This window comes from Carassius auratus, chromosome 19, assembly GCF_003368295.1.
Source record: "Carassius auratus strain Wakin chromosome 19, ASM336829v1, whole genome shotgun sequence".
In the NCBI taxonomy this organism is placed as follows: domain Eukaryota; kingdom Metazoa; phylum Chordata; class Actinopteri; order Cypriniformes; family Cyprinidae; genus Carassius; species Carassius auratus.
The window spans coordinates 8,438,126-8,464,953 of NC_039261.1; the positions used below are offsets into that span (position 1 = coordinate 8,438,126).

The 26,828-nt window shown below is 37.0% G+C and overlaps 1 protein-coding gene across 8 annotated transcripts in view; it reads left to right on the forward strand.

Annotated features, from left to right (window-relative positions):
- Positions 1 to 26,828, forward strand: part of LOC113119347 (triple functional domain protein-like) — a 115,379-nt gene that overhangs the window by 61,938 nt on the left and 26,613 nt on the right. For 7 of the 8 annotated variants that reach the window (XM_026288764.1, XM_026288758.1, XM_026288760.1 and 4 more), the window contains 25 exons: positions 2,077 to 2,199; positions 3,508 to 3,699; positions 4,377 to 4,546; positions 9,685 to 9,859; positions 10,444 to 10,639; positions 11,680 to 11,846; positions 11,940 to 12,059; positions 13,524 to 13,715; positions 13,901 to 14,050; positions 15,242 to 15,356; positions 17,090 to 17,205; positions 17,648 to 17,770; positions 17,861 to 18,055; positions 21,419 to 21,534; positions 21,644 to 21,710; positions 21,856 to 21,965; positions 22,113 to 22,182; positions 22,273 to 22,362; positions 22,468 to 22,560; positions 22,644 to 22,755; positions 22,844 to 23,034; positions 23,120 to 23,221; positions 24,650 to 24,679; positions 24,800 to 24,951; positions 25,104 to 25,203. In XM_026288764.1, coding sequence (XP_026144549.1) covers positions 2,077 to 2,199; positions 3,508 to 3,699; positions 4,377 to 4,546; positions 9,685 to 9,859; positions 10,444 to 10,639; positions 11,680 to 11,846; positions 11,940 to 12,059; positions 13,524 to 13,715; positions 13,901 to 14,050; positions 15,242 to 15,356; positions 17,090 to 17,205; positions 17,648 to 17,770; positions 17,861 to 18,055; positions 21,419 to 21,534; positions 21,644 to 21,710; positions 21,856 to 21,965; positions 22,113 to 22,182; positions 22,273 to 22,362; positions 22,468 to 22,560; positions 22,644 to 22,755; positions 22,844 to 23,034; positions 23,120 to 23,221; positions 24,650 to 24,679; positions 24,800 to 24,951; positions 25,104 to 25,203 — 3,267 coding nt within the window. The remainder of the gene's footprint in view (positions 1 to 2,076; positions 2,200 to 3,507; positions 3,700 to 4,376; positions 4,547 to 9,684; positions 9,860 to 10,443; positions 10,640 to 11,679; positions 11,847 to 11,939; positions 12,060 to 13,523; positions 13,716 to 13,900; positions 14,051 to 15,241; positions 15,357 to 17,089; positions 17,206 to 17,647; positions 17,771 to 17,860; positions 18,056 to 21,418; positions 21,535 to 21,643; positions 21,711 to 21,855; positions 21,966 to 22,112; positions 22,183 to 22,272; positions 22,363 to 22,467; positions 22,561 to 22,643; positions 22,756 to 22,843; positions 23,035 to 23,119; positions 23,222 to 24,649; positions 24,680 to 24,799; positions 24,952 to 25,103; positions 25,204 to 26,828) is intronic. The other variant, XM_026288761.1, reaches the window with a different exon arrangement.

Consider the following 26,828-nt stretch of genomic DNA (forward strand, 5'->3'; position numbering starts at 1 on the left):
GGGCTCAACACTTCGCTGTGCAACTGGCTGTTGGACTTTCTGACTGGAAGACCTCAGGAAGTACGGGTCGGCAGCAACACATCCAGCACCATCACACTGAACACTGGGGCCCCCCCAAGGATGTTTGCTGAGTCCCCTCGTCTTCACTCTGCTGACCCACAACTGCACACCACCACACAACTCCAACCTCTTCATTAAGTTTGCGGATGACACGACTGTGGTGGGTCTCATTAGCAACAAAAATGAGACAAACTACAGGTGCCTGGCCGGGTGGTGCAGTGACAACAGTCTCTCTCTGATTGTGGAGAAGATTAAGGAAATTGTTGTTGACTTCAGGAGAGCGCACACTCAGCATGCTCCTCTGACCATCAACGGTGCAACTGTGGAGAGAGTGAGCAGCACCAAGTTCCTGGGTGTGCACATCACAGAGGACCTCTCATGGACCAACAACACTGCAGCACTGGTCAAGAAATCACAACAGCATCTCTAGTTTCTCCGCAAACTGATGAGAGCCAGGGCCCAACCCCCCATCATGTACACCTTCTACAGAGGCACCATCGAGAGCATCCTGTCGAGCTGTTTCAATGTGTGGTATGGCGCCTGCAACTCGTCCTGCCGAAAGACTCTGCAACGCACAGTGAGAGCAGCTGAGAAGATCATTGGTGTCTCTCTCCCCTCCCTCCAGGACATTTATGGAACCCGTCTGTTCCGGAAAGGCCTCTGCATTGCAGGTGATCCCACCCACCAGACACACTGCTTCTTCAGTCTGCTGCCTTCAGGGAGGAGACTGCGGAGTCTCCACACCACGACCAGCAGACTGAAAGACAGCTTAATTCATCAGGCTGTCAGGAAGCTGAACTCGCTCTCAAACTGAACTATGAACCACACCCACCCCAGATCCCACATCCCCAGGTCCTTCCACCCCCCCCCCCCCCCCACTTACATAAGATGACATGCACCAGTCACTTTGTGCAGCATTGGTCTGCTCACTACCTCATTCACCATGGAATTGATGTCATTCTACCACCTCATCAGTCAGTTTAATAAAATAACTGCTCTTGAGCCCTTTGTCACTTTAATCAGACTGAATAAGTTTTTTTTTTTTTATCTGAACAGTTTGTTTACTTCACTGGTTTGCACTCTGTCTACAGTGTGCCTTCTGCTGCTTTATTTAACTTTATTTTTTTATTTTGTGTTTTTTTTTTACATTCCTTTATTGTATAGTTGTATCTTATATTTTATATTTGATCTTAGGTTCTACTGTTAGTGTTATCTGTATGCACTGGGGGTCTGAGAGCAACGCAGTTTCGATTCTCTGTATGTATGTACTGTACATGTGGAAGAATTGGCAATAAAGCAGACTTAAAAAAAAAAAAAAAACAAGACTGGTATAGTTACTTTTTTTTCAGTGTTGACTTGGTACTAAAGTACCAGTACTCAGTGTACTGAAAATATTTTTTTGTTTTTGGAGATTTCCACATTCATACTTTTGGGCGGACTTTAGTTTAGCATGTAATTACTGTTACCACTGCCTCTTTACTACAGGAGAGAAAACACCACCACAACATCTTGGCTCAACTTCCCTGAGATTGTATTTGTTTACACACAAACAGAAATAGTCACGCATAATTTAAAGTCAAGGACAAGCCGCTGCTGTAGCTTTATACTAGACATCTCTCTATTGTACATTAAAACAATGTACAACCTGACCTGTGTTCAGAGGTTCAAGGCTAGTTTATTGGTGCAGAGATTGTGGTTTTCTGCAGCGAGGTGTTCGGCCGAGAGAATGCAGAATGGCTAATTCTGTGGCTGAGGGAAAGTGTTGCCATGGAAACCACTATTCGGGTGCTGGAGATGCGATGAACTGCAGAGAGGGAGAGCTAGACTGTGAACGACACCTTTATGCAAAAAAATATCTGTCTTGGACCCTGCAGTATCGCCTGTCATGGTACCTTGATTTGACTCCCATTATCTGACAGGACACATTCTCACCTAGAAAAGAACTGGAAAGCTCTGCTGCTGTCTCGCATATTCATTTCATTTTTTCCCTCTTGTGTGCATTGTGTGTGTGAGTAGGTTCTTGATTGGATTGAGAACCACGGTGAGGCGTTTCTCAGCAAACACACAGGAGTGGGGAAATCTCTACATCGCGCTCGAGCCCTGCAGAAACGCCATGAAGACTTTGAGGAAGTTGCTCAGGTACGCCACCCTAAAGTCTCCCCTTCCCTTCAAGATTCTCTTTATTCTTCCAATTAAGTCAAAAGCACAGCTAACAAAAGCACAGCTAATAAGGATTCATTAAAGATAATATAACACAAAAGGTCTTTCCCAACTATACATTTTTAACAGTGCTGGGTAGATTACTTACAAATTATAGCGTGTTATTGATTACAAATTACATGATGGAAATTGTAGTTAGTGATGTAATCTATTAGATTACTAATTTTAGGTAATGCATTCTGACTACTTTTTTGATAACTCTTAGATTACTTTCACGAAACTTGTTTATCCCAGTTTTGAATAGGAATATTTTATTGATTACAATAATACAAAGAGAAGGAAAATATGTTATATCCTTTGTGAGAGTAGAGTGCAACATAGGGTGCATTCAGCATGAGGTTTGAGAAGGAACTGCAGGGTTTTGTGAATTGTTGAAAATGGTTTAAATTCAATTATAAAAGTGCATCATTAAAACACTAAGTCCTTTCAGTATAACAATATTTGAACATTAAAAGTATAAATATTTTGTTTGTGTACCTGCATGTCAATGTGACCATTAACTAACATCAGAGAACTCTGAAAGTAAATTATTGAAATATTAAAGAGGGTATACAAGTAAATATTTTTTGTCAAAATAATGTATGAATAATTTATCATGTAATCCAAGCAAAAGTTATTTTAATATTACTGTGAGGATTTTTAAATGTAATATAATTAATTAAAATGACTTAAGTTTTGGAATCCAATTAAAGGGAAAGTTCACCCAAACATTTTTGTCATTTATTCACCCTCATGTCCTGTATAAGTTTCTTTCTTATGTTGAACACAAAAGAAGATATTTTTGAAGTTTTGAAGAACCAAACAGCTATTGGTCCCCCCACTGACTTCCATAGTTAGTGAAAGAAATACCATAGAAGTCAATGGGGACCATCAACTGTTTGTTTACCAACATTCTTCAAAATATCCTCTTTTATGTTCAACAGAAGACAGAAACTCATACAGGTTTGGAGTGACATGAGGGTGAGTAAATGATGGCAAAATGTTTATTTTCAGGTGAACTATGCCTTTAAGTAATCCATTTAACATGAAATGAGTTATAACTGATCACTGCTAGTAGACTAGTAAATGTGTTATTTTTAGCTTTATATAAATGATTAAATTTTTTCTACAGTCATATGGACTAGTGAGAACTACTGGACTAGTCACTGCTAAAATCCATTGAAGCAAAATATTCTTACTGGTTGGCATGAGGATCATAATAGTCCACATATGTCTCCTCTTTATCAGAATACATACACAAATGCTGATAAGCTGCTTGAAGCTGCAGAGCAGCTGGCCCAGACAGGTGAGTGTGACCCGGAGGAGATCTATCAGGCCGCCCATCAGCTGGAGGACCGGATCCAGGACTTTGTAAGGCGTGTGGAGCAGCGAAAAGTCTTGCTGGACATGTCAGTGGCTTTCCACACCCATGTTAAGGAGGTAAGAACTAGGAATGGTTGAGTAGTTCCATCTAAATTTTCAAAATAGTAAAAAAAAAAAAAAAAAAGGATTGAACCAAAAAATGCAACCTCTAAGGACAGTTTCAGCACATGTTAAACTATCTGTTTGTTAAAATCCTCTCAGAAAGTTAAACTCTTTGTCTTCAAATTCATGTTTTTAAAGCACCTCTGGGGAGCATATACCCAACAACCATCAAAGCCCTGCTTTTGTAACAAATTCACCACCTTCAACAATAAACTTCAAAACAGTTCGCCTGAGGCCTCAGATCGCCTGCTCTGAGCAATGTTCCCGGTTTTATGCATAATGTGGAGGGTTTTTTTTTGTAACTACTGTGATTTTTGTGCCTTAAACTGATGTAGATATTTAGCATGCTTATTTATTATTTATTTATTATCTTTTTTGTGCACCATGAGAATGTCAAGTAAAAAATTGTTTTAGTTGGACATTCAACTCAGTTATGAAAGCGTGTACACACTTTTACACATTTGCACCAGAACCACATACGTTAACACTCAATATCAGATAAGAAATTAGAAACTAAATTAAATATGGGATGAATGTGCAAAACATGCTAAATTTATGTGCAATTGAAATAATAATATAGAGCTCTCTAAACAAAGTAAAAAGTGATTAATGCATGTGTCTTTTGTGCATAGCTGTGGACGTGGCTGGAGGAGTTGCAGAAGGAATTGTTGGACGATGTGTATGCCGAGTCAGTGGAGGCTGTTCAGGACCTGATCAAGCGTTTCGGGCAGCAGCAGCAGACCACACTGCAATTCACTGTAAATGTCATCAAAGAGGGAGAAGATCTCATTCAACAACTCAGGTATCCTTTCCTTTCATGTCTCCTCCTGCAACAAATCCTTTAATGTTGTGTACCTCAAGTTTGATTCCATTGAAGTGTGGTTTGTAGCATTAGTGTGAAAGACATCTTTTGAAATCTTACACACCAAGGAGCCAACTAAGGGGTTTTAAGTTTGCAGTCTGAAGACAAGAGTGAGAGACTGTGTTCCACCAAATAATACACAGATTTATCTTCAGCGGTTCTTTATAAACAAAACAGTACATCAGCCATCAGCCCCTCACGGACGACTGATGCGCCAAAATAAAAACCAAAACACAACTAAACGCCCAGGCCTGATCCTCTCTCGTCCTTCACTATCGTCGCTCCAGTTTTATATCCTTCCATTTCCTACGTGGGACTCGAGACCGGCGGTGGGGCGCAGGTGTCACTGATTTCCCAATCATTCCGCCGGCCTCACTCCTTGTTCCCACGTCCCTCGGCCCCCGCCCCACTCGCCACAATATATATTTAGCACCAATTACTCTTCAAGTAATAGAAGAATCATTAAAGGCGACATAAGATGCCCATTTTCCCCAAGTTAATATGATTCTTTAGGGTCTTAATGAAAAGTCTGAAAAATAATTTGGTTAAAATTTCTCAGTAGTGTAAAATAACACCCTTTTTACTTTGTCTAAAACAGCTCTATTCACCGCGACTTGTTTCGGTGCTTGTCCCTTTAAATGTTAATGAGCTCAACTCATCCCACCCTTCTCTTACATATGGTGACGAACCATTAACTAACGGAACTTGCTAACTAGCATATTATTATGAAAGCTGTTTTGCAAAAATAAAAAAAAAACCTACACTCACTTCCTCTGTAGGTGAAGCTCGATCACAAATGATTCGCACAAACATAAACACATTTAGGTAGATCGGGGCGTATTCCCTTTAAAAACATTATTTTAATAAGTTATTTACGCTATCTTCAGCCTCTCAGGTCTCGGAAGTAAATTCCTTTCAACAACAGATCACCTCGATCGCTCTGGAGACACTCTTGTCTACTCCTACTCCAGCACCGAAACAGTGGCGGACTGTTGACAGCTCACTTAGGGCAGGTCTATATTGAAATGCTAGTGTCTGTCTACAGCCGTGGGACTGGTCTGGGCCTGTGTGACATCACTCCGACAAGAATCTGTGAACGGCTTGATGAAGATTTATAAAAAAAGCACAGGGTGGATTTTTATCATTATATGGTGGTTGTGTACACACAATGCCAACACATTTTTTTAAACACCATGTAAAAGTGTATTAAATCTGATGTCCCCTTTAATGGAGTTCTCAAGTGTAATCGAAATTCTATTCAGCATTGTGTTTGTACTTGAGCAAACCATTAGTCATCCTCGCTTGATCAAACCTTTGGATGGTTCAAGCACTCATTTGGCCCCATCTGTCATCATCCACTTTGCATTTGGTATAGTGTGCTCTCTTTACTTTACTGTAACTTGGTGAGAGACTTGATGCCCAGTGCTAGAGCTGGCGGTCGGTCACATGTATAATCTGCATGTGGGAAGGGCTGCAGCAGCAGAAGAACGTGAAGGCTGAGATTCAGTAAAGCTGGATGCTTCAACAGAAAGTTAAGCAGGCGAAGGAGAAGAAGAGAGCACCAGAGGCTGTTTGGAGTGGAATCTCTCAGCCCCCTCAGGGCAAACTCACTGCTCTGCTTCCAGCCGCTCTCACGTGTTCAGCTCTGCCACATTTCATCAGTACAACTCTGAATCCCTGACTACCAGCACTACTGCAGTGGGCTACTGCACAACACTGCAAAATAACAAGATATTCAGGGCTTGAGCAATGGTTTGATGCATCTCAAATGACTTATTTTCATTACATAATGTCATTTTATAATAACGGGTTTAGAGTTTTGAGGAAACATATTGGCTTGTTTTGAATATGCAGTATATTTGGAGTTTGACTGAGATGAGCCAGAAAAGAGATGCTTAACCACAAACCACAGAAGAGGAAAGATATTACTGTCGAAAAGAAGAAAAAAAAAAAAGAAGAAAAATGTACATTAATAGATGCATTTGATTTATATATGTTAAACAAAATATACATTTTATTAAATATTCTATGTTACATATATATGACATTTTATTAAATAGTACATTTTATTTTCATATAATGACTGGTGCAATTAATCATTAAGAAATTAAATATAATTAAGTCATATGATGATAAATTAATAGTTTAGTTTTAGATATTTGTATGTTTAATTAATTGAAATTCATTCAATGTATCAGCATATCGCTTAATTAGATTTAGTTTCAATAGTTGATCCACATGCACCAGTTATTAATTTATAATTACAAAAATATATTTTAAATATAATTTATATCCATTATTTATTATTAATTATACTTAATTATATGAATAGATAATTAAAGTGATGAAAGTGACATAACATACAGCCAAGTATGGCGACCCATACTCAGAATTCATGCTCTACATTTAACACATCCAAAGTGCAAACACACTCACACACACACACAGAGCAGTGGGCAGCCATTTATGCTGTGGTGACCGGGGAGCAGTTGGGGGTTCGGTGCCTTGCTCAAGGGCACCTTAGTCATGGTATTGCCAGCACAAGACTCGAACACACAACCTTAGGGTTAGGAGTCAAACTCTCTAACCACTAAGCCACGACTTTCCCCTGTAATTAAGTATTATGTATTTTTTATTATATGTTATTTAATTTGCAGTAATAATAGTAGTTTATATGAGCCATACATTTTATTTTAAATAGAAAATAATGTAGGAATATAAATAAAATAAATATAAACCTGTAAATGTTGATAACTGGCTAATTGAAATTAATTATATATTGTTTGTGTTTTATGTATGAAATTATATTTTAACATTTATTTTATATGTTCAACTTTTCAACTTTTTGTATAATAACTAATGCAGTTTGACCTGTCAGTTTAACAGGCATTTCTTAGTTTAAGCTTTTCTCTTTTGACATGTGGCTTAATTCTCCTCCTCCGCTTGAAAATTGCTCTCTACACATGTGATTTTGAGGATGGCTATCCCTCCATGTGCACAGTCTCTCTCTCGCTCTGCTCCTCTCCCTTCCTCTAGTGTCTTACATAATCCTGCTTTCATAAGCGCCCAGTTAAGTATGCAGAGGTAATACTTAAAGCCCAAGAGCCCAGAGGTACAAACAGAAAGGTCCCCAGCACACACTAACACACAGAATGCCTGCACCGCAGAGATATTACGCACTTACACAAGAGATATCCGGATCTCAGCATGGCACTCAGTTACTCACATTACAGACCAAGTATTTGTCTCTAATCTAATCTCAAACCCCAGCCTGTGTTGTGGTTATGAATCGGTGATGAAAGTGTTAATTATTCTTTTATTCTGTATGAAGTCCATTCAGCCTTGCAGTATGATAAAAGCACATCACCATGGGAACAGACTTTCTGCAACGATCCATCAGCATCTATTAAAGCGAAGGCCTTTATTCCCCCGAAAACTGTGATGTTACTTTATTACGCCATTTGTTTTTAATCTGCTTGTATCCTTTCAGACGGGATGAAAGAACTCTTCCGTCTTTTTCTATCCCTTCCAGACTAATCTGAAACTGTTGCTTCCTTGTAACCCTCCTCCAATCACCCTCTTACAATTATTACTAAAGCTGTCCCTGATAATTAACCTTTTTAATGAAAAGAGGATAGTGTTGCAGATTTTACATATTATCTTTCCAATGGGCTTGTAATCCTCTCTCCCATAACGCCTTTATGACCGTATAATTTCAATTTCTTTTAATGAATTTTTAATCTCATTAGTGCTGGCTTTTTGTTTTATTACATTTAAATTTCAAGCCTGAAGTCACATCCTCTTTCGCGCCCTAATATTTGTCGGTTTTCGTTAGTTTTAGGGTTCAGTATTCTGCTGATCATTTACTTATATCCCACGGAGATTAGAGCTGCACAATGAAACTAAAGTTTGCTTTTCAAACCCCACTAGCCCCTTTTCCACCAGCAATGCTGAAGTGTTGTGCTGCACTTTCTTTTTGCTCTCTGTCTAAAATAAAACTATTTTGCTATTATCTAAATTAATAGCTGTGAATTTTGTTACGCGTTTCCATCAAACGCAGATTCTGATGGGAAAAAGATGTTGAATCAAATTACTTTAGAGGATAAAATAGAATCACAAATAGCAAATTGTGAATGTGACAAAAAATTTTTTTATTTACAATCTATTTACCATTTCAAAACCTCTTTTGGTAACACTTTAGTATAGGGTCCAATTCACACTAATAAGTAGTTGCTTATTAGCATGTCTATTATTAACATATTGGCTGTTTATTAGTGCTTATAAAGTACATATAATGCATGACATCCATAATCCTACCCAATACCCTAAACTTAATTACTACCTTATAAACTATTAATAAGCAGCAAATAAGGAGTTAATTGAGGCAAAAGTCATAGTTAATGGTTAGTTAATAGTGAGAATTGGACCCTAAAATAAAGTGTCACCCCTCTTTTAAGTAAATCAGCAAAACTGAATTATTAAATGCATTATGTGTATTAAATGCTAGATCACAGCTTGAAGTCCAATGACTGTCTTGGTCAAAAAGATGTAAGTCATTTTCGATCAAGCTCATAGTGAGTTTCTCTGTTCATCTACAATGTTTTTATATACAAATATTATCTGAATTGGTAGATACAAATTTTGGAAGATACTGAAACAGATGAGTTTTAAAAAATGGCATCTCAAATATTGAACATTTGCAGAAATATTAAAAACAATAATAATGGATCAGTCAAACAGATGCATGAATCAGTATCAACACCCATGACTTGTGAGGTATAACAACTTGAAGTCATTTTTATCCTTACTTGTTTTGACCCCACTCAATCCATAAAGGAGATAAGAGTTGGGAAATCCAAATTGAAGCATTGTGCCGGTTTAAACAAAGTACAAACAGAGAAAAAAGCAAAAATTGATAAGATTCCATGAAACTTGGGCTTGAAAGTTCCTAACATTCCTAACATTTATTACAGTTTTGACTTTCCCAAAGGACATTATTGTAAGAAGTAGATGTTTCTTCCTGTATCTCTTGCATACTCCAAACAAATGTACATTTGTTGTAATGGCTCTTCCTGCAGAGACTCGGCCATCTCCAGCAATAAGACCCCTCACAACAGCTCCATCAACCACATCGAGAGCGTCCTGCAGCAGCTGGATGAGGCTCAGGCTCAGATGGAGGAGCTCTTCCAGGAGAGGAAGATCAAACTGGAGCTTTTCCTTCAGCTCAGGATCTTTGAGAGGGATGCCATTGATGTGAGTTCACTGTATACATGATCAAGTGTCTGTGGGGGGTTTAAAGAAATTATTCATTGATCATCATCATTTACTCACCCTCATGTCATTACAAACCCATATGATTTTTTTTGAGGATACTCAAATCCAGTCAAATTAGTTTTCATTCTATGGGAAATAGCAGCCAGTACTTTTCTGTTCCACAGAAGTCGTCGTCTTAACAGGTTTGGAAATAATGAGAGTAAATAATGACAGAATCTTCATTTTGAGTGGGCTGTTCCTTAAACTAGGGCAATGTTCCCATCAGCACACAGTTTGCTTCTCCCTGATGTCTAATATGATTTGCAAGCAATTAATAAGCAGCAGTCTTCAATGATGATCTGCACCCAAAAGTAATTACTCTCTTTCTTTGGTTTGCACGCTTTGTAGAAACACACACTCAGAGAGAGTTTATAAAGTGATGGAGGGAGTTACACACACTTTGCCCTAAACATATAAGAGCAAGTCAGGACAGGTCATTTTGTTTCTGGTCTGGGGTGACGTCGCATTAGTAATGGCATCTGTGACTCTCAGATTGCACTCATGTGTTCGGTCTTATTTTTCAGATTATCTCCGATCTGGACTCGTGGAATGAGGAGCTGTCACAGCAGATGAATGACTTCGACACAGAGGACCTGACGCTGGCCGAACAGAGACTGCAGCATCACGCTGATAAAGCCCTGACCATGAACAACCTGGCCTTCCACGTCATCCACCAGGGCCAGGAACTGCTGCAGTACGTCAACGAGGTGCAGGCGTCTGGTGAGTCAAATGTGCCAATATTGGCTTTTGATTATATATACATAATAGCTACTTTCACTTTGAGTTTGGGGTTAGTATTTTTTTTTTGTATGAAATGAATACTTTTATTCAGCAAGGATGGATAACATTTACTGAAAGTGACATTTGTAATGTTTTCATATAAATGCTGTTCTTTTAAACTTTATATTCAATAAAGAATCCTGAAAAAAATTATAATAATCTAAAAATTAAAAAAAAAATTAGGCAGCACAGCTGTTTTTAACATTGATATTAATAAGAAATGTTACTTGTGCACCAAATCAGTATATTACAATGATTTCTGAAGGATTATGTGACACTGAAGACTGGAGTAATTACTGCTAATAAAAAAAAAAAACAGCTTTACCATCACTTGAATAAAATAAATTTTAAAATATTTTAACATTAAAAACCTTATTTTACTTCTATTTTGTAATAGTATTTTGCGATATACTGTTTTGATCTTTTGAAACTGAGCTTTATACATCATCTGAAAGCTGAATAAATAAAATTTCCATTGATGTATGGTTTGCTAGGACTGTATTTGGGCGAGACACAACTATTTGAAAATCTGGAATCTCAGGGTGCCAAAAAATAGAAATATTGAGAAAATCGACATTTAAAGTTGTCCAAATGAAGCCCTTAGCAATACATGTTACTAATCAAAAATTACGTTTTGTTATATTTATAGTAGGTTTACAAAATATCTTCATAGAACATGAGCCTTACGTAATATCCTGATGATTTTTGGCATAAAAAAAGAAAAATCGATAATTTTGACCCATACTATGAATTGTTGGCTATTGCTACAAATATACCTGTGCTACTTAAGACTGGTTTTGTATATATTAATATAAAAGTCCTACAGTTTAGACCAGTACTCATCTACTTTAAAACATTGTCCTCAGCTAGTGCTCAGATCTTTGAGCTCAGACTGGCATAAAGGAGACATCTCGCATAAATGATGCTATAGGTAATGTAACATGAGAGCTGAGAGTGTGTCATTTCTTCATGTTTTCCAGGTGTCGAGTTGCTGTGTGACCGTGATGTGGACATGGCCACCCGTGTACAGGATCTGCTGGAGTTTCTTCATGAGAAACAACAAGAGCTGGACTTGGCCGCAGAGCAGCACCGCAGACACCTGGAGCAGTGTGTGCAACTGCGCCACCTACAGGCTGAGGTCAAACAGGTAATGCACAGGCTGTGTTACTACATACTGCTCAGTATATCCTTTATTCACGGTATATAACAGTTTTTTTGTTAACCCCTTCACTTGTTGCAGGTTCTGGGTTGGATCCGTAATGGCGAGTCGATGCTGAATGCAGGTCTGATCACGGCCAGTTCACTTCAAGAAGCTGAGCAGCTGCAGAGAGAGCATGAGCAGTTCCAGCATGCTATCGAGGTCAGTGCTCCTCATACTTTGGTTCCAATCTTTTCAACATTTCCTTGCCCTTTTCTCAGAATAGACTCATTATTGTAATTATAATAGCTCAAACCATAATTATGTTCAATATGTATTAGCGCTAGCGTGCCCCAGCATATGCACATAGATGTTTTATCAACTAAGTGCAATTATACCTGTGGGCTACAAACATAAACTCACAAAAAGTGAAAAAGTAGAAAAAAAGTAGTTTTCACTCTAATTACTTTATAATTCGCCCACTAATAATTTTTTCTCGAACCAACAAATGTAATTTCCACCATGTCAATTTATGTACCAACATTAATAATAATATTTTACACATTTCCGAAATAACACATAAGGAAATTCTGTTATATTTAAAGTGACCCCTTTTCTTTGTTTTTGTTTTTTAATCCCATATTTCATATTTTTCAAGCTCGCTCACACTGTTGTTCTGGAACAAGTAATAATAGTAAAATAAAACCTGTACCGTTCAAAAGTGCACATTAAAATCATCGCAAGTGACTGTAAAGACATTTATAATATTAAAAAGGATTTCTATTTCAAATAAAAGCTATTTCGAATTAAAATTTTCCATTTATCAAAGAATCCTGAAATAAATAAATATAACACGGTTTCTAATATTAAGCAGCATAACAATGGTAATAATAAGAAATGTGTCTGTAAGCATCAAATCAGCATATTAGAATGATTTCTGAATGACCGTGCGACACTGAAGACTGGAAAAGTCACTTTTGCCATCACAGATTAAAATTTCCTTAAACTGTATTTTTGATAAAATAAGTGCAGCCTCGGTGAGAGCCCATACTTTTATATGCAGTGAAAAGTATTTGAAAAATACCAAAGATAACTGAAGGCATGGTGTAAGTTTTACTGTGACCTTAATTCAAAAGTTAAAATCTTATTTAATAAAAAATCATCACTTGGACCTAAACATGTCGTTGAAGAAACACATGCACACCTCAATATGAAACCTTAACATATTGATTGATGCTTTAGTTGGCCATTTATCTGCAGCTGTAGCTCATATATGATCCTGACAAGGTCTTATGTGCTCCTGCTTAGACAATCTGTTTGCTCTCCACTTCCCTTCCTTTAATGAAGAACCAGGATAACATCAGATCCACTGTCACTGTATCACTATTGGGCACCTAAAGGCACACAGACTGCCTATCAAAGGAGCCTTCTCATTTCCTCCTTACATTCCCACTCCTGTTCTTGCCGTTTCCGTACTGAATACTGAGGGATGCTCTGTTTTTCAAGATAGAATCTGTAAACCACACTTTGTGGATGAATAATGAACTGTCAGTCGCATCTCACCGTCTGTTGTCTTAATCTGACTCCTGCCCCTCTATCTTCTTTAATCTTTGTCCATTCAGGCCTACTATTTTATTCCTTGTCTTTGTGTGTCTTATCTAACTCGTTTTCTCTTCCTCTCAATAGAAAACCCATCAAAGCGCCCTACAGGTCCAGCAGAAAGCCGAGGTCCTGCTGCAGGCTAATCACTACGACATGGACATGATCCGAGACTGTGCTGAGAACGTGGCCTCCCACTGGCAGCAGCTCATGCTGAAGATGGAAGACCGGCTCAAGCTGGTCAACGCATCCGTGGCCTTCTACAAGACCTCCGAACAGGTCTGTAGGAGGGTTTGTGTGACCGATGTTGTGTCACGAGTTGTTGTCACGTCATAGCCGTGGATTTAAGCGTAGCTTGAACAGTATTCATTGACCAGTCACATCCAGGTCTTTTTATTTCATATTGTAATGAGTTCTAAAGGCCAACAGGAAGTTGAAGGCTCATCTTCCTGTCTATGCTGTAGGTGTGCAGTGTGTTGGAGAGTCTAGAGCAGGAGTACAAGCGGGAGGAGGACTGGTGTGGAGGGGCGGACAAACTCGGGCCCAACTGCGAAACAGACCACGTCAGCCCAATGATCAGCAAGCATCTGGAGCAGAAAGAGGCCTTCCTTAAGGTAACGTGTCCAAAACCAGAGGGAACATCATTCTTTGAGTCAGATGTTTCTGAACCGTCTGAATCGATCTCTTACTGAATCATCTGAAGTCAGGCAGGCACTTAACTCACGATGTGATATGATTCACTGTATTGATTTCACAATACGATTTTCATACTTTTTTTCTCTCTTTTTGCTAAATGTGATTCAAGACAAATTATAAATGAAAAGGTGTCCTTTTATAATAAATAATAACAGCATTGGCTTGGATAAAATGCTGCATGGTTCTTTGTGAAACTTAATATGTGACTAATGGACCACAAAACCAGACAGTATTTTTTTTTTATTGAGATGTATACATCATCTGAAAGCTGAATAAATAAGCTATGGTTTGTTAGGATAGGACAATATTTGGCTGAGATACAGTTATTTAAAAAATCTGGACTTTGAGGGAGCAAAAAAAATCTAAATATTAAGAAAATTGCCTTTGAAGTTGTCTAAATGAACTTCTTAGCAATACATATTACGAAAAAAAAAAAGGTTTTGATGTAATTACGGTAGGACCTGTACAAAATATCTTAATAGAACATGATCTTAATATCGTAATGATTTTTGGCATAAAAGAAAAATTTATCATTTTGACCCAGACAGTGAATTTTTTGCTATTGCTACAAATAAACCTGTGCTACTTAAGACCAGGGTCACATATGTCAAATTACAAAACTAAATTGAAATTTTAAAACAAACCCAAATCAAATAAATAATACAAATAAAATAAATCTCTTCATATAGACAAAGGTTTTGTCTGTACTCTTTCCATTTACTATAAGAGGCAACTGTATTTTAATCACTATCCAAACAAAGATGTCTCATGCAGCATGAGCAGTTTTTTTTTTCAAAATTTGAAGCAAACGCATAATGGTCTGACTTGTGCTTTGTGAAACTATATGTAAAACATACCTGCACGAAATAAAAACAGCAGATAGTCTGAAGGATAACACAAATTCACTCTCTGCCAGCAGGTGGCGCTTATGGAACAGCTAAAGACTCTCAAGTCTTACATAAGTGTGTAATAGTTACATGAATAGCAGACACACTATAGCAGAAATAAAACATGAATTTTTAACATTAGCATTTATTGAATTTTTTGTGTTTTGCAAAAAAGGTTTTGACAGTGTTTGTGTAATTTCTTTGTTGCTATCTCTGTTGCAGGCATGTACGTTGGCCAGACGGAATGCTGACGTGTTTCTGAAATACATGCACAGAAACAGTGTCAGCATGCCAGGGATGCTGAGTCACGTCAAAGCACCAGAGCAGCAGGTCAAAAGTGAGTTCTGGCCACAGCTTGACGTCAAAACGGTCCCGATTATTACTTAGAAATATTGCATAAAGGATGATATACAGACCGTGTATTATCCTGCTAATGAAACAGCTATGTATTAAATATATTAATAAATGGATAGGAAATATCAGTTTTAGTGTTAATGAGCTGGTTTTGTGTGAAGTAGAAGGCTTCAGACATGACTGGGTTAGCATTCAGTCATGCATTTTAGCGGACTTCATGCAAAAATATATAAACTGTAGAGTACCACAACTGACCAGTCAAGCATTCCAGAGAGACATATAATAAACACATGGAGCCCCTCTTATGTCCCTGTTGTATGTCAAATCCTGTTCCACTTTTCAAACCACAAGGCTACAAATGCTGCCTCTCTGCATGTTTTCCTCTTATTTACCAGTCTTCCCTCTGCTGGCTCTCTGGAGATATGACAAAACACAGTCTGTCTTCCCCATAGGGGTTTATATCCAGTGCATGCATGTTGATTTTACATTCTGCAAGCCATCTAAAATAGCTGTGGTACCATCTAGTGGCCAAGCAGTGCACTGCAGTATCACTTGAGTTTTTAGCAGCTGGCCCACTTTGTCCCGCTTTAACCCAGTTTAGAATGTGTGCATTGTGAATGCGGCCCTGTTCTGTTCAGAGTGTGCTTACAATGACTCAGATAAGGAAACCGTAAATGGGTCATTCCTCCGCTGCACAGATAAGGGCAGCTTAGTGCAGAATGGTGACAGCATTACTCCACTGGGGATCGTCACTTTATCTTTATGCTTCACACACACACAACATTGTAAAGTGCATCTGCTTGTTTAGCAATTTTATCATTAGTGCTCTCAATTTACAATTTATTTAGTCAAATAAATTATGTAAATGTAATTTTATCAAATATTAAAAAGGTGTTTAATGATAATAATGATAATAATAACAATAATGGATTTTCCTGTATTAGAGAAATTAAATCATCACCCCTTTAATTAAATTTTTTTAAATTAACAATAGATAATTAATAAAATTAATTATTCTTAAAATGTTTTAGTTATGCATTAATTCTATCAAACAATTGTTGTTGTTATTTTCCTACCATCAGTTAAAGCAATGACTATTCAAGATTTAATTACTCGTTTAACTTTACATTTTATAACTAAATATATTAAGTTTTATATAAAAAATATTTCAATAGCTCAAATTTAATTTAATATAATATAATATTTTATTTTATTTTATGATAATAGAAGGCAATATGTTACTTTTTTATTATTGTTTATTGCTTTGAAATGCACTGATGGTTGGCTAACCTTAACAACAACAAACAACGTAATAAAAATAAAAAAAAACATTAGTTTAATTATTATTTTCCTACCATCAGTGCATTTCAAGCAATAAACAACAGAATTCAAGAAATAAACAAAATGTTAACTTCTTAAGCAACTCTCTGTAGTGTCCGTTCAGTGATTTACACGTCTGCTCACAATATTGTTTTGATCTTTTATCTTCATTTGAGGGCGTTCTCAGAAACATTTAATTAAATAATCTGTACATATTGTATCTTCTCATTTCTATTGATTGAGAGGACTAGTTAAAATAAATGCATTAAATGTAATGGTTAGCATGATTTCAGTGGCTTGCCCTAGCAGTTCAAGATCTGTGCTGATGTTCAAAGTGTTGTGCTTCAGAACTGCGTTGTACATCGTGGTTAAGAGTGATTATGTGTGATTTTGTAGATATCCTGAATGAGTTACTGCAAAGGGAGAATCGGGTCCTGCACTTCTGGACCATGAGGAAGAGACGGCTGGACCAGTGTCAGCAGTATGTGGTGTTTGAACGCAGTGCCAAACAGGTCTGATGTCTCCTCCTTCCTCCATCTGTTCCTTTGATGTCTGATCAGTCTGATTATTCACTTTTTCTTGGCCCAAGGCTGAGACTGACAGACTCATGACTCACTGCCATGGCTCTAATTAAACTGCACAGAGACATTATAATTTTGACATTTACCTTCTTCATCCTCTGTTTGTATGTGTGTGTATTGAGATGAGCATGTCTGCATATGCCATAGCATATCTTCTCAGTTCAATGTAGGTTTAGTTATGAAAAAAATTGTTTTAAAACCAGATTAGGGCCATAGCATTTTCTTTGAGAATGACATTTAATAATAAATATATGGAAAAGACCTATTTGTAACCATGCACATTTATGTTGATTTGTGATTTGTTTTTTGCATTTAGCATTGAACACGCTTGCCATGAATCACTATTATAAAGTGTTTCTTACTCTCTGTCCAGGCTCTGGAGTGGATCCATGACACCGGTGAGTTCTATCTGTCCACACACACCTCCACAGGCTCCAGCATCCACCACACGCAGGAGCTTCTGAAGGAGCACGAAGACTTCCACATCACGGCCAGGGTACGACTGCACCACAGCGATGACAAACACCTGGGCTGCACCTTTTAACTCTACAGTAACTTAAAGCTCATTCTCTTCCTGTGTCCACAGCAAACCAAAGAGCGTGTGAAGCTGCTGATACAGCTAGCGGATGGTTTCTGTGATAAGGGTCACTCCCACGCCGCTGAGATTAAGAAATGGGTGACGGCCGTGGACAAACGCTATCGAGACTTCTCCCTCCGCATGGACAAGTATCGCACGTCTCTCGAGAAAGCCCTCGGCATATCATCAGACTCAAACAAAGCAGTATGTGTTTTGTTTCTCAGAATTGTGTGATATCTTATCATTTTGAGTGAGTTTGCATGGTTTTGGGCCATAATCTGGTTTGTGTTTTTACCATCAGGCTGTATTTTCATCAATCATTTTATGTACTCATCATTTGTCATGTACGTCATTATCTTAAAGATACAATTTGTAAGATCAGGGTATCCGCGGGGCCATAAAAAGTCATAAAAAGTCATAAATTTAACAATAAAAATTTAAGGCCATAAAAAGTCATAAAAACGTACGGATTTTCCATACAAGTTCATAAAAAACATTTAGCCACGTCTTAAATTGATATGCTAGTCCATTAATTTGTTCTTCCATCAAAATGCGCTTGCAGCGGCAACGGCATTCATTTGTTTCAACTTTTGTAGTTCTGTATGAGGAATCTTTGTGGTATCACACTGGTATCACAGCGTTCCAGAACTACAAGGTCCATGCGGCAGGATACAGACTTGTCAGAAGGACTTTCACAGAAATTCGCGTGAACTCCGAACATACTGTATCATACTGAGTCACTGCTTAGCTTATTTGAAATCATACTGGCTATCACAATGTGAAGATGTACCTTTAACGATCTATTTCTCGAAGACGGTGTGTTTAGTATCTGGCTCAAGCCCGTCGCTAACAATCGGTATCAAGCATCCAAACACAAGATGCGGAAAAGCTGAACTGAGTAGCTGGTTACTCGCTCGCTCCTTGTTCGGTGCGGAGAGAGAGCCGCGTATCACGGACAGTCCCTCCTGCACATGAACGAACAAATACTAATCGCAGTTTTGAAACAAACGAAAGTATGTGAAAGAGCCCAATTCAGTACCACGGTGTTCTGGTGTTCAGGACTCACGAAGAGAAAGGCGTCTCAAAATGTTTTTACCTTACACTGAATTTGTTTCTTTTTGCTCTTGTGCCGACAAATACATACAAACTATGTCAAAATACCCGCCTTGGAAAGTATGCCCGATAAAACTTTTTTTTTTTCAGTTATTTGTCAGTTATTTATTAAGTGAAAGTAAACGGTTGAGGAAAAAAATCATCGTCTCTTAAAGTGCCTAATTTAGCTACTAGCTGCTGTAATGGTAATCCAAGAAAATGAAAGAAAAATCACTCGCTGCTCTTGACTGCATTACTTTGTAGTTTTAACAAGAATTTATGCACAGTCAAACCAATAATTATCCAGACTCCAGATATAATTTTTGATATAAATATTTTACTAGTAGGTACAGGACACTAATACATTTATGTAAGTGAGTATAAGCAAACTGTGACATATTATACCCAAAGAATCTTCATACAGTGAACTACTAGTGAAATAGATCGATATAAATGTTTTATCTATCTATCTATAAATAAAATTGGGAACAAAAATTATTCAGCACCTTATAAAGCACCATGCATTGCTTATGTGTTATTTTTTCTGAATTGCTAATGTGTAACCTTTTCACACCACAGTCTGAACAAAATGAAGCATTGCTGGGTAATTGGTCAACAAAGTATTGATAGTTGTGTAAATATTGTCATAATAACAGTTGTCTGTAGTTTTAGTTGATTGCAATCCATTACGTACATTTATATCAAAGTTATGACATTATCAGACAAATTTATTCTGACAGAGTTTAACTTTAAATTCTTGTCATATTTTATAACCATTTTAGAAGCAATAGCAAATAAACTGTAATAATGTGAGAAATGTTCAAGGTGTCTGAAAATATTTTGTAAAATAAATTTTGGTTTGATTGTATATTAAATTTTTACATTGATGAGTATCCAGCACTATTTTACATTTAATTATTCGGTTTCTGTACCTGGACACCTACAAACTTGAAAAAAACTTAAACATTGTGTAAATAGCAAAAATAAATAAAAATGAACGAAGATACAAATTAAACAATTTCAAACAGGGCCCACTGTTACAAGCTTCAGCGGGGCCCCACTGACCCCAGCTATGGCCCTGCCTGTGGGTGTTGAATACTGTGACCAAACACCAATAACACTTTGTTATTTTGGAAAGTAATGCCATACAATAATTGTGAATTTACAATGTTACAATTGTTAAATGTTCCTGAGTTCTTGATACTCAAGAAAAAAAAGGCGAAGGCTTAAGTTTCTTAATCTTAAGAAATATTAGAATAACTCATTAATAAAACGTGTTACTTTCAATGAAAGTCAATAATAAAAAAGACTTTTGGAAGGAATTTTAATGACTGAAGTTATTTATCGTAATTCGTGTAGGTCATAAATTCAAATCCTAATAGTCATAAAAAGGTCTTAAAAAGTCTTTTTAAATTAAACCCTGCAGAAACCCTGAAGATATTTGCAGTAAAATACCCCAAAACCACTAGGCTAATGTTATATATTTTGTCCAGCTGATTACTAACAATATCTCTAATGTTTTCAACTACTTGTAAATCATGAGAAAATTCCCATTCTAAACAGTGACACAGGGCATTGCAGTCGCCTGTCAATGACGATAGTTACCCTTTGTTACCGCCCTTTACTGATGTAGAAACCACATGACAACAGTGTCATGGACAAATGCAGAAGTAGCTTCGCGACAAACTTCAACTAGAAAGAGATGCCGATCTCGCTTGTGTTTTACTCGACAGGTGAGTTGTTTTGATTCGTATCTTTACAGAAAACGTATGCTATTATAACGATCAACAAGATTAATATTATGGGGCATACACGCCAAACGCTGTGCATCGCGTCTCAAGACCTGTGCGAGGACGCTTCTGATCCATAGTCTGATCGCGCAAATCGTTGAACTGGCATTAAATCTATGATTTATCTTTCCGTCTGATTAATGTCAATGGTTGGGTAGAAGACAACAAATCCCATCATTCCACACTCCTCCTTAACGTCATCAAACCACGCGATTGTCATTGTTTTGATAGTGTGCCCTCTAGTGGCAGGTCATACAACCTGTACCTAGAAGATCTGTATTCTGGTCAAGTCTTTTCAAATAATTTTTCATACAAGATTTAGATTAATAAACATTCAGAATACATTAAATCTTGTATTTCCTGATATTCTTTTCTAGAAAGACTTTTATTGTAGCTGTACATAATAAATTAATAAACAATTCACATTCATGTACATAAAAATGCAATAAATTGCATACTGTTAAAGTATTTATTTTTGTTTTGTTTATTTAAGTATTAGTCATTTTATGTGCTAGTTTTAGATTTTGTCATTTTAGTACTTGAACATCTTTAATTTCATTTTAAGGTTCACATCTATTATTTATCAGAATATATTTTTGTGCATGTAAACATAATAACTGGGAATAGTCCTGAAAAATATGTAGTCAGAAGACTGAGACTAAAACTAGTTGTTTTTCATTTCCAGAGTAAAGACTTGCAGTTGGACATCATTCCAGCCAGTGCTCCAGGGTCAGAGGTCAAACTCCGAGATGCTGCCCATGAGCTTAATGAAGAGAAGCGCAAGTCTGCCCGCAGGAAGGAGTATGTCTTACTTACTGTTAATCATTGACCGAAAGCTCACAGAAATATTCAAATAAATTCTTGCAATTTTTTGATGTAATAATTTTGTTTCTTTTTTCCATTTGAATAGCTTCATCATGGCTGAGCTGATTCAGACAGAAAAGGCTTATGTGCGAGACTTAAGAGAGTGCATGGATGTGAGTATTTTATTGTATATTATTAAAGTTCTTGTTTGGATCTTGTGTCCTGAATGATGAAAAATCGAAGCAAATTGATACATTTCCTTATTTCAGACTATGATGTAAATAGATCTGTCAATTTGCACCTTTTCCTCTCATCTAGACATATCTGTGGGAGATGACCAGTGGCGTGGAGGAGATCCCACCAGGGATCGTCAATAAAGAGCATATCATTTTTGGTAACATGCAGGACCTCTACGAGTTCCATCATAAGTGAGTTCATTTAGAATGCAAATGCGTTTTTTTGAAAATAACATTCATTCTCCCGTCCAAAATCCAATGAATTAGTTTCCTGTCCTCTGTAAGCAGCTCATATATATCGCTCTTTTTTTTTCTTCTTCTTCTTCTTTCTCTCACCAGTATATTCCTCAAAGAGCTGGAGAAGTATGAGCAGCTTCCTGAAGATGTGGGCCACTGTTTTGTGACTTGGGTGAGTAGAGTTAATTGTGTTTGAAAGCTAATATTGTATCTGCTTCTTTCAGATTAACGTCATTGAAATGCCTCTTTCATCTTTCATCAGGCCGATAAGTTCCAAATGTACGTAAACTACTGCAAGAACAAACCAGACTCCACTCAGCTTATTCTCGAGCATGCTGGAGGATATTTCGATGTGAGTTGAATGTTTCTGTTGTGATTTTATCCATTTTGACCATTCATCGTTTCTTCCTGTCAGTGGCCAATTGTGAAAGTGGGTGAATTAAAATTCTTGTTACAGGAAATCCAACAGAGGCATCGCCTGGCCAACTCCATCTCATCATACCTCATCAAACCTGTTCAGAGAATAACCAAGTACCAGCTGCTCCTCAAGGTGAAAACATCTTGAATTCATCCCCAAACTTAGGGATTGGTTTGCTTGTAACCACTTAGAGGTAACTGGTTTTGCGTTTGTAGGAGCTCCTGACGTGTTGCGAGGAAGGCAAAGGTGAAATCAAAGATGGGCTGGAGGTTATGCTCAGTGTTCCCAAGAGAGCCAACGACGCCATGCACTTGAGCATGCTGGAAGGTGAGCGGACGCACACAGACACACAAAGACACACAAAGACACATCTGGGGCGGATGAAATGGTTTCTGATGGCAGTGAATGTTTTCAGGGTTTGATGAGAACATTGAGTCCCAGGGAGAACTCATCCTGCAGGAGGCGTTCCAGGTGTGGGATCCCAAGACCCTGATCCGTAAGGGACGGGAACGTCACCTGTTCCTCTTCGAAATGTCACTGATTTTCAGCAAGGAGGTTAAAGACTCCAATGGCAGGAGCAAGTACATCTACAAAAGCAAGCTGTTTGTAAGTTTCACCTCAAGATCAAAGCACTGAACCATGTTTTCATGCAGAAGATCTGTTTGTTTGAAATGCTTTATTTTGGCTGCAGACCTCTGAACTGGGTGTCACTGAGCATGTGGAAGGAGATCCGTGTAAATTTGCCCTCTGGGTCGGACGGACTCCAACTTCAGACAACAAGATTGTCCTCAAGGTAACACTTTTTTTGTTGTTCTCTTTCTCTTGCTTTGTTGACAAGCATGGCAGTGTTTTGGTCCAGTCTACGTCGCATCTCTGTGTAGCTTGTCTCTTTTGCACTTTAACAAGTAAAAGGTTGAATATTTGTAAAATCCTAATATTCAGCATGAAGACTTGTTTTTACTAACTGGGGAAGGGAATGCCAATTATTTTCTGTAGTAATTGACAGCATGCCTCAGGTTCTCTTGATATGATTTGACATTACATATTACAAAAAAATAGAACACCTAAAGAAAATTTGTATCAAAGTATGACAGTGGTTTTGTTCGAAGATCATAGCCCGTTCATCTTTGGTTGTGACTGCATGTTAATAAAGTGCAAAGAAACAAAAACCAAGAATAGTCTCCACTGGTGGTGGTTTTTGTGCGTTGCAAGTGGCTTCTGTCTCACAGTAACTGTTAAAGCTGCAGTTGGTAACTTTTGACGCTCTAGCGGTTAATAAACAGAACTGCTTGCGTCTTGCAGAAGAACATCGTAGCCGGATCTACTTCTCTCTGTTTATGTCTATGAAGAATCACAAAGGTACTGGGTTACTCCACTGCGGTACCCCCGAAGCAATCTAAAATAGTCTGAATATAAACACTTATTTTAGGTGCACCCTAGTGATTCAGGACAAGCTGAAAACACGTTCTGGAAAATGGATTCATGGTTTACTCGCTTATTATATAAATATTTCTACATTTTGAACACAAACAAAGTTACGGACCGCAGCTCTGATTGGTTATTTTTTACCGGGAGCGATGGAGTTTCTGCAAATGGCAATAGGACCACTGGGAGGAGCCAGAGGATCTTGATTTTTTTCACAGATTATCTGTCTCATATTCTACTGTCAGGACATAATGACAGGTTTAACAAATATCTAAAAAATATATTTTTACAAAAGTTACCTACTGCAGCTTTAACTAACCGCATGCTGCTTTAAAACTGTAAGGCTTCTATGTTTCAGAACTCTCTTTAGTGAAATGTGACAAAATTGCATAGTTGTTTACTGTCCAAATATACGTGGTTTACAAGCTGATGAAAAAAATATTCATATTAAAAATACAAACGCATATCTTATCGCTTATATATATTATACCTTTTTTCACAAAAAGAAGACAATATATTAAACTATAATATATGTGTCTATATAAAAGCAGTAGCTTCTTTTTGTTTGAAAAATAGTTTGAAATTCTGCTTCTTAATCACTATTTACATCTTCAAATGGCAGTGACTAATGTATAAATCATGTATCACAACACTTTGGCAAAATTGGTTCTAAATTATCACGAAATATGTTTATTAATGTTGTCCCTATGTCTGTCCAGCCACAGTGTCATGCAGTATGATATATGGCATTTTATAAAGCAGTAAAATCTTGTATATTTCTATATTTCGAATGAAGCTAAGTCAGGGATGCAAACATGGATCCATGGTGAGTACAGCCCCACAGATAACTCACCCTTAGTTCAGCATAGAACAGGAAATCAGTGTGTACTCTTGCTCAACGTTTTGTATTTCTCTGTGTTTTCTTTCTCCACACACATAAACACAGGCGTCCAGCATTGAGAACAAACAGGACTGGATCAAGCACATCCGTGAAGTGATTCAGGAGCGCACTGTGCATCTGAAGGGGGCGCTGAAGGAGCCCATCCACATCCCCAAACCTTCCACAGCCAAACACAAGGGTCGCAGGTACACCCCCAGGCGAGTGAAACTTCTCTTTTCTTTCTTAAATATTAGAAAGAATTATAAGAATATTCATTTTGTGTTTTTTACCATTTTAGTTTTCTTAGTGTGTGGAACTATTCTAGGACTAGGAGTTAATTTCCTGTGTGTGTGTGTGTGTGTGTGTGCAGGGATGGAGAGGATCTGGACAGTCAGGGTGACGGCAGCAGTCAGCCAGACACCATCTCACTGGCCTCCAGGACCTCACAGAACACACTCGACAGCGACAAGGTGAGGACACACCTCCTGTCTGAGAGAATGACACTTAAACCTTTCAGAGCTCCTAATGTTGATCTCAATAAAATTACTAATTTATTATTTTACCATTATGTATATACTGATACAGTATTTGTATTATTTTGAAATGGTTCGTTTTAAGTTTTCGTTTTCATTTTAGTTTAGTTTTTAGTTAAATTGTATGTGCTTTGTCATTTTATTAGTTTTTATTTAATACATGTATTTTTAATAATTGTAGTTACAACCATAAATCACCCAAACATTTCTGTCATCATTAATTCAGCCTCATGAAATGAAATATTAAAATGTTGCCTTGGCAACTTGATGAAATAAATAAATAAAAGTTTTATATATATATTTTTTAATCTTTTTCAATTAATAGTAAAAACAAATTTGTCATTTTACTTAACAGTAATAACACTGAATATTGACCAAACATTTTTTTGTTAGCAATATCAAGGACAAGGCAGAGACAAAAAAAATAAATAAATAACAGTAGAAAATATTAACAAAACAGCTTACATATTCAAAGAATAATACACAAAGCACACTGTTGCAATAACACACTATAAATAATGTACCAGTAATTTATATTATCATAAATGAATTAATTTCTAAACAGCTTTAATGCCTTCTTATTCTATTATTTCTGTTCTGGCCAGGTTCATACATTTAAATGAATTTTTAGACATTTTTCAAAATGGTTTGATCTGGAGCATTTTGACACTTTTTTAAATTAATTTTTATACAACTTTTCATATTACATTTTTTTTTTTGTTACTGATCTTTTGTTACATTTCAGGCAAAGTAAAATCAACTAAAATTAATGAATATAACATGGCAAAAACTTCACAACATGTAAAGGACATTTTGGTCTTAAGAAAATCCCTTGTAACAACAATGAGTTTTACATAGTAATTAACTCAAATGATATATAGGGAATTTGAATAATTAATCAAGAATTTGATTAATATATATCTCAGATGACAGTTACATTTAATTTTATTGATTATGAAAAATAGCTCAATTGCCAATACCAATACTAATCACAGGGCACTGTAATTTACTCATTAATATGTCAATATTACATTCTTCATATCAATTATTGTGATATCTCTTACTGTAAATTATTGCAGATCAAACCGTGGTATGTCCAGCACACCACTATAGACCTATCAATTTTCAATAAAGTTATCACGCCTTATAATTCAAGGAAAAGTATTCTCTGGCCATGAAAATATTATCCTATCCTTATGATAAATTTAGTTTCTAAATTTAGAGCTTGTAGCTAAAGACCAAAACATTTCAGTGACTCGTAATGTGAGTGGGGTGGAGTCCAAAGCCAATCATTTTATATATGGGTTTTTAATAATTCAACTAGTAATACATCAAACTACAAATCACACAGAGTAAATATGCGTACGAAAATACAGACAATAAACATTTAAGACATAACGGAATCCAAATAAAAGAGAGAGAGAGAGAGAGAGCGAGAGAGAGAGAGAGAGAGAGAGAGAGAGAGAGAGAGAGAGAGGGAGAAGTGGAGAAAGCGAGAGAGATCACAGAATGAGCTCAGGTATGAAAATCAGTCAGTAAACCTTAGTGGAACCAACAACAAA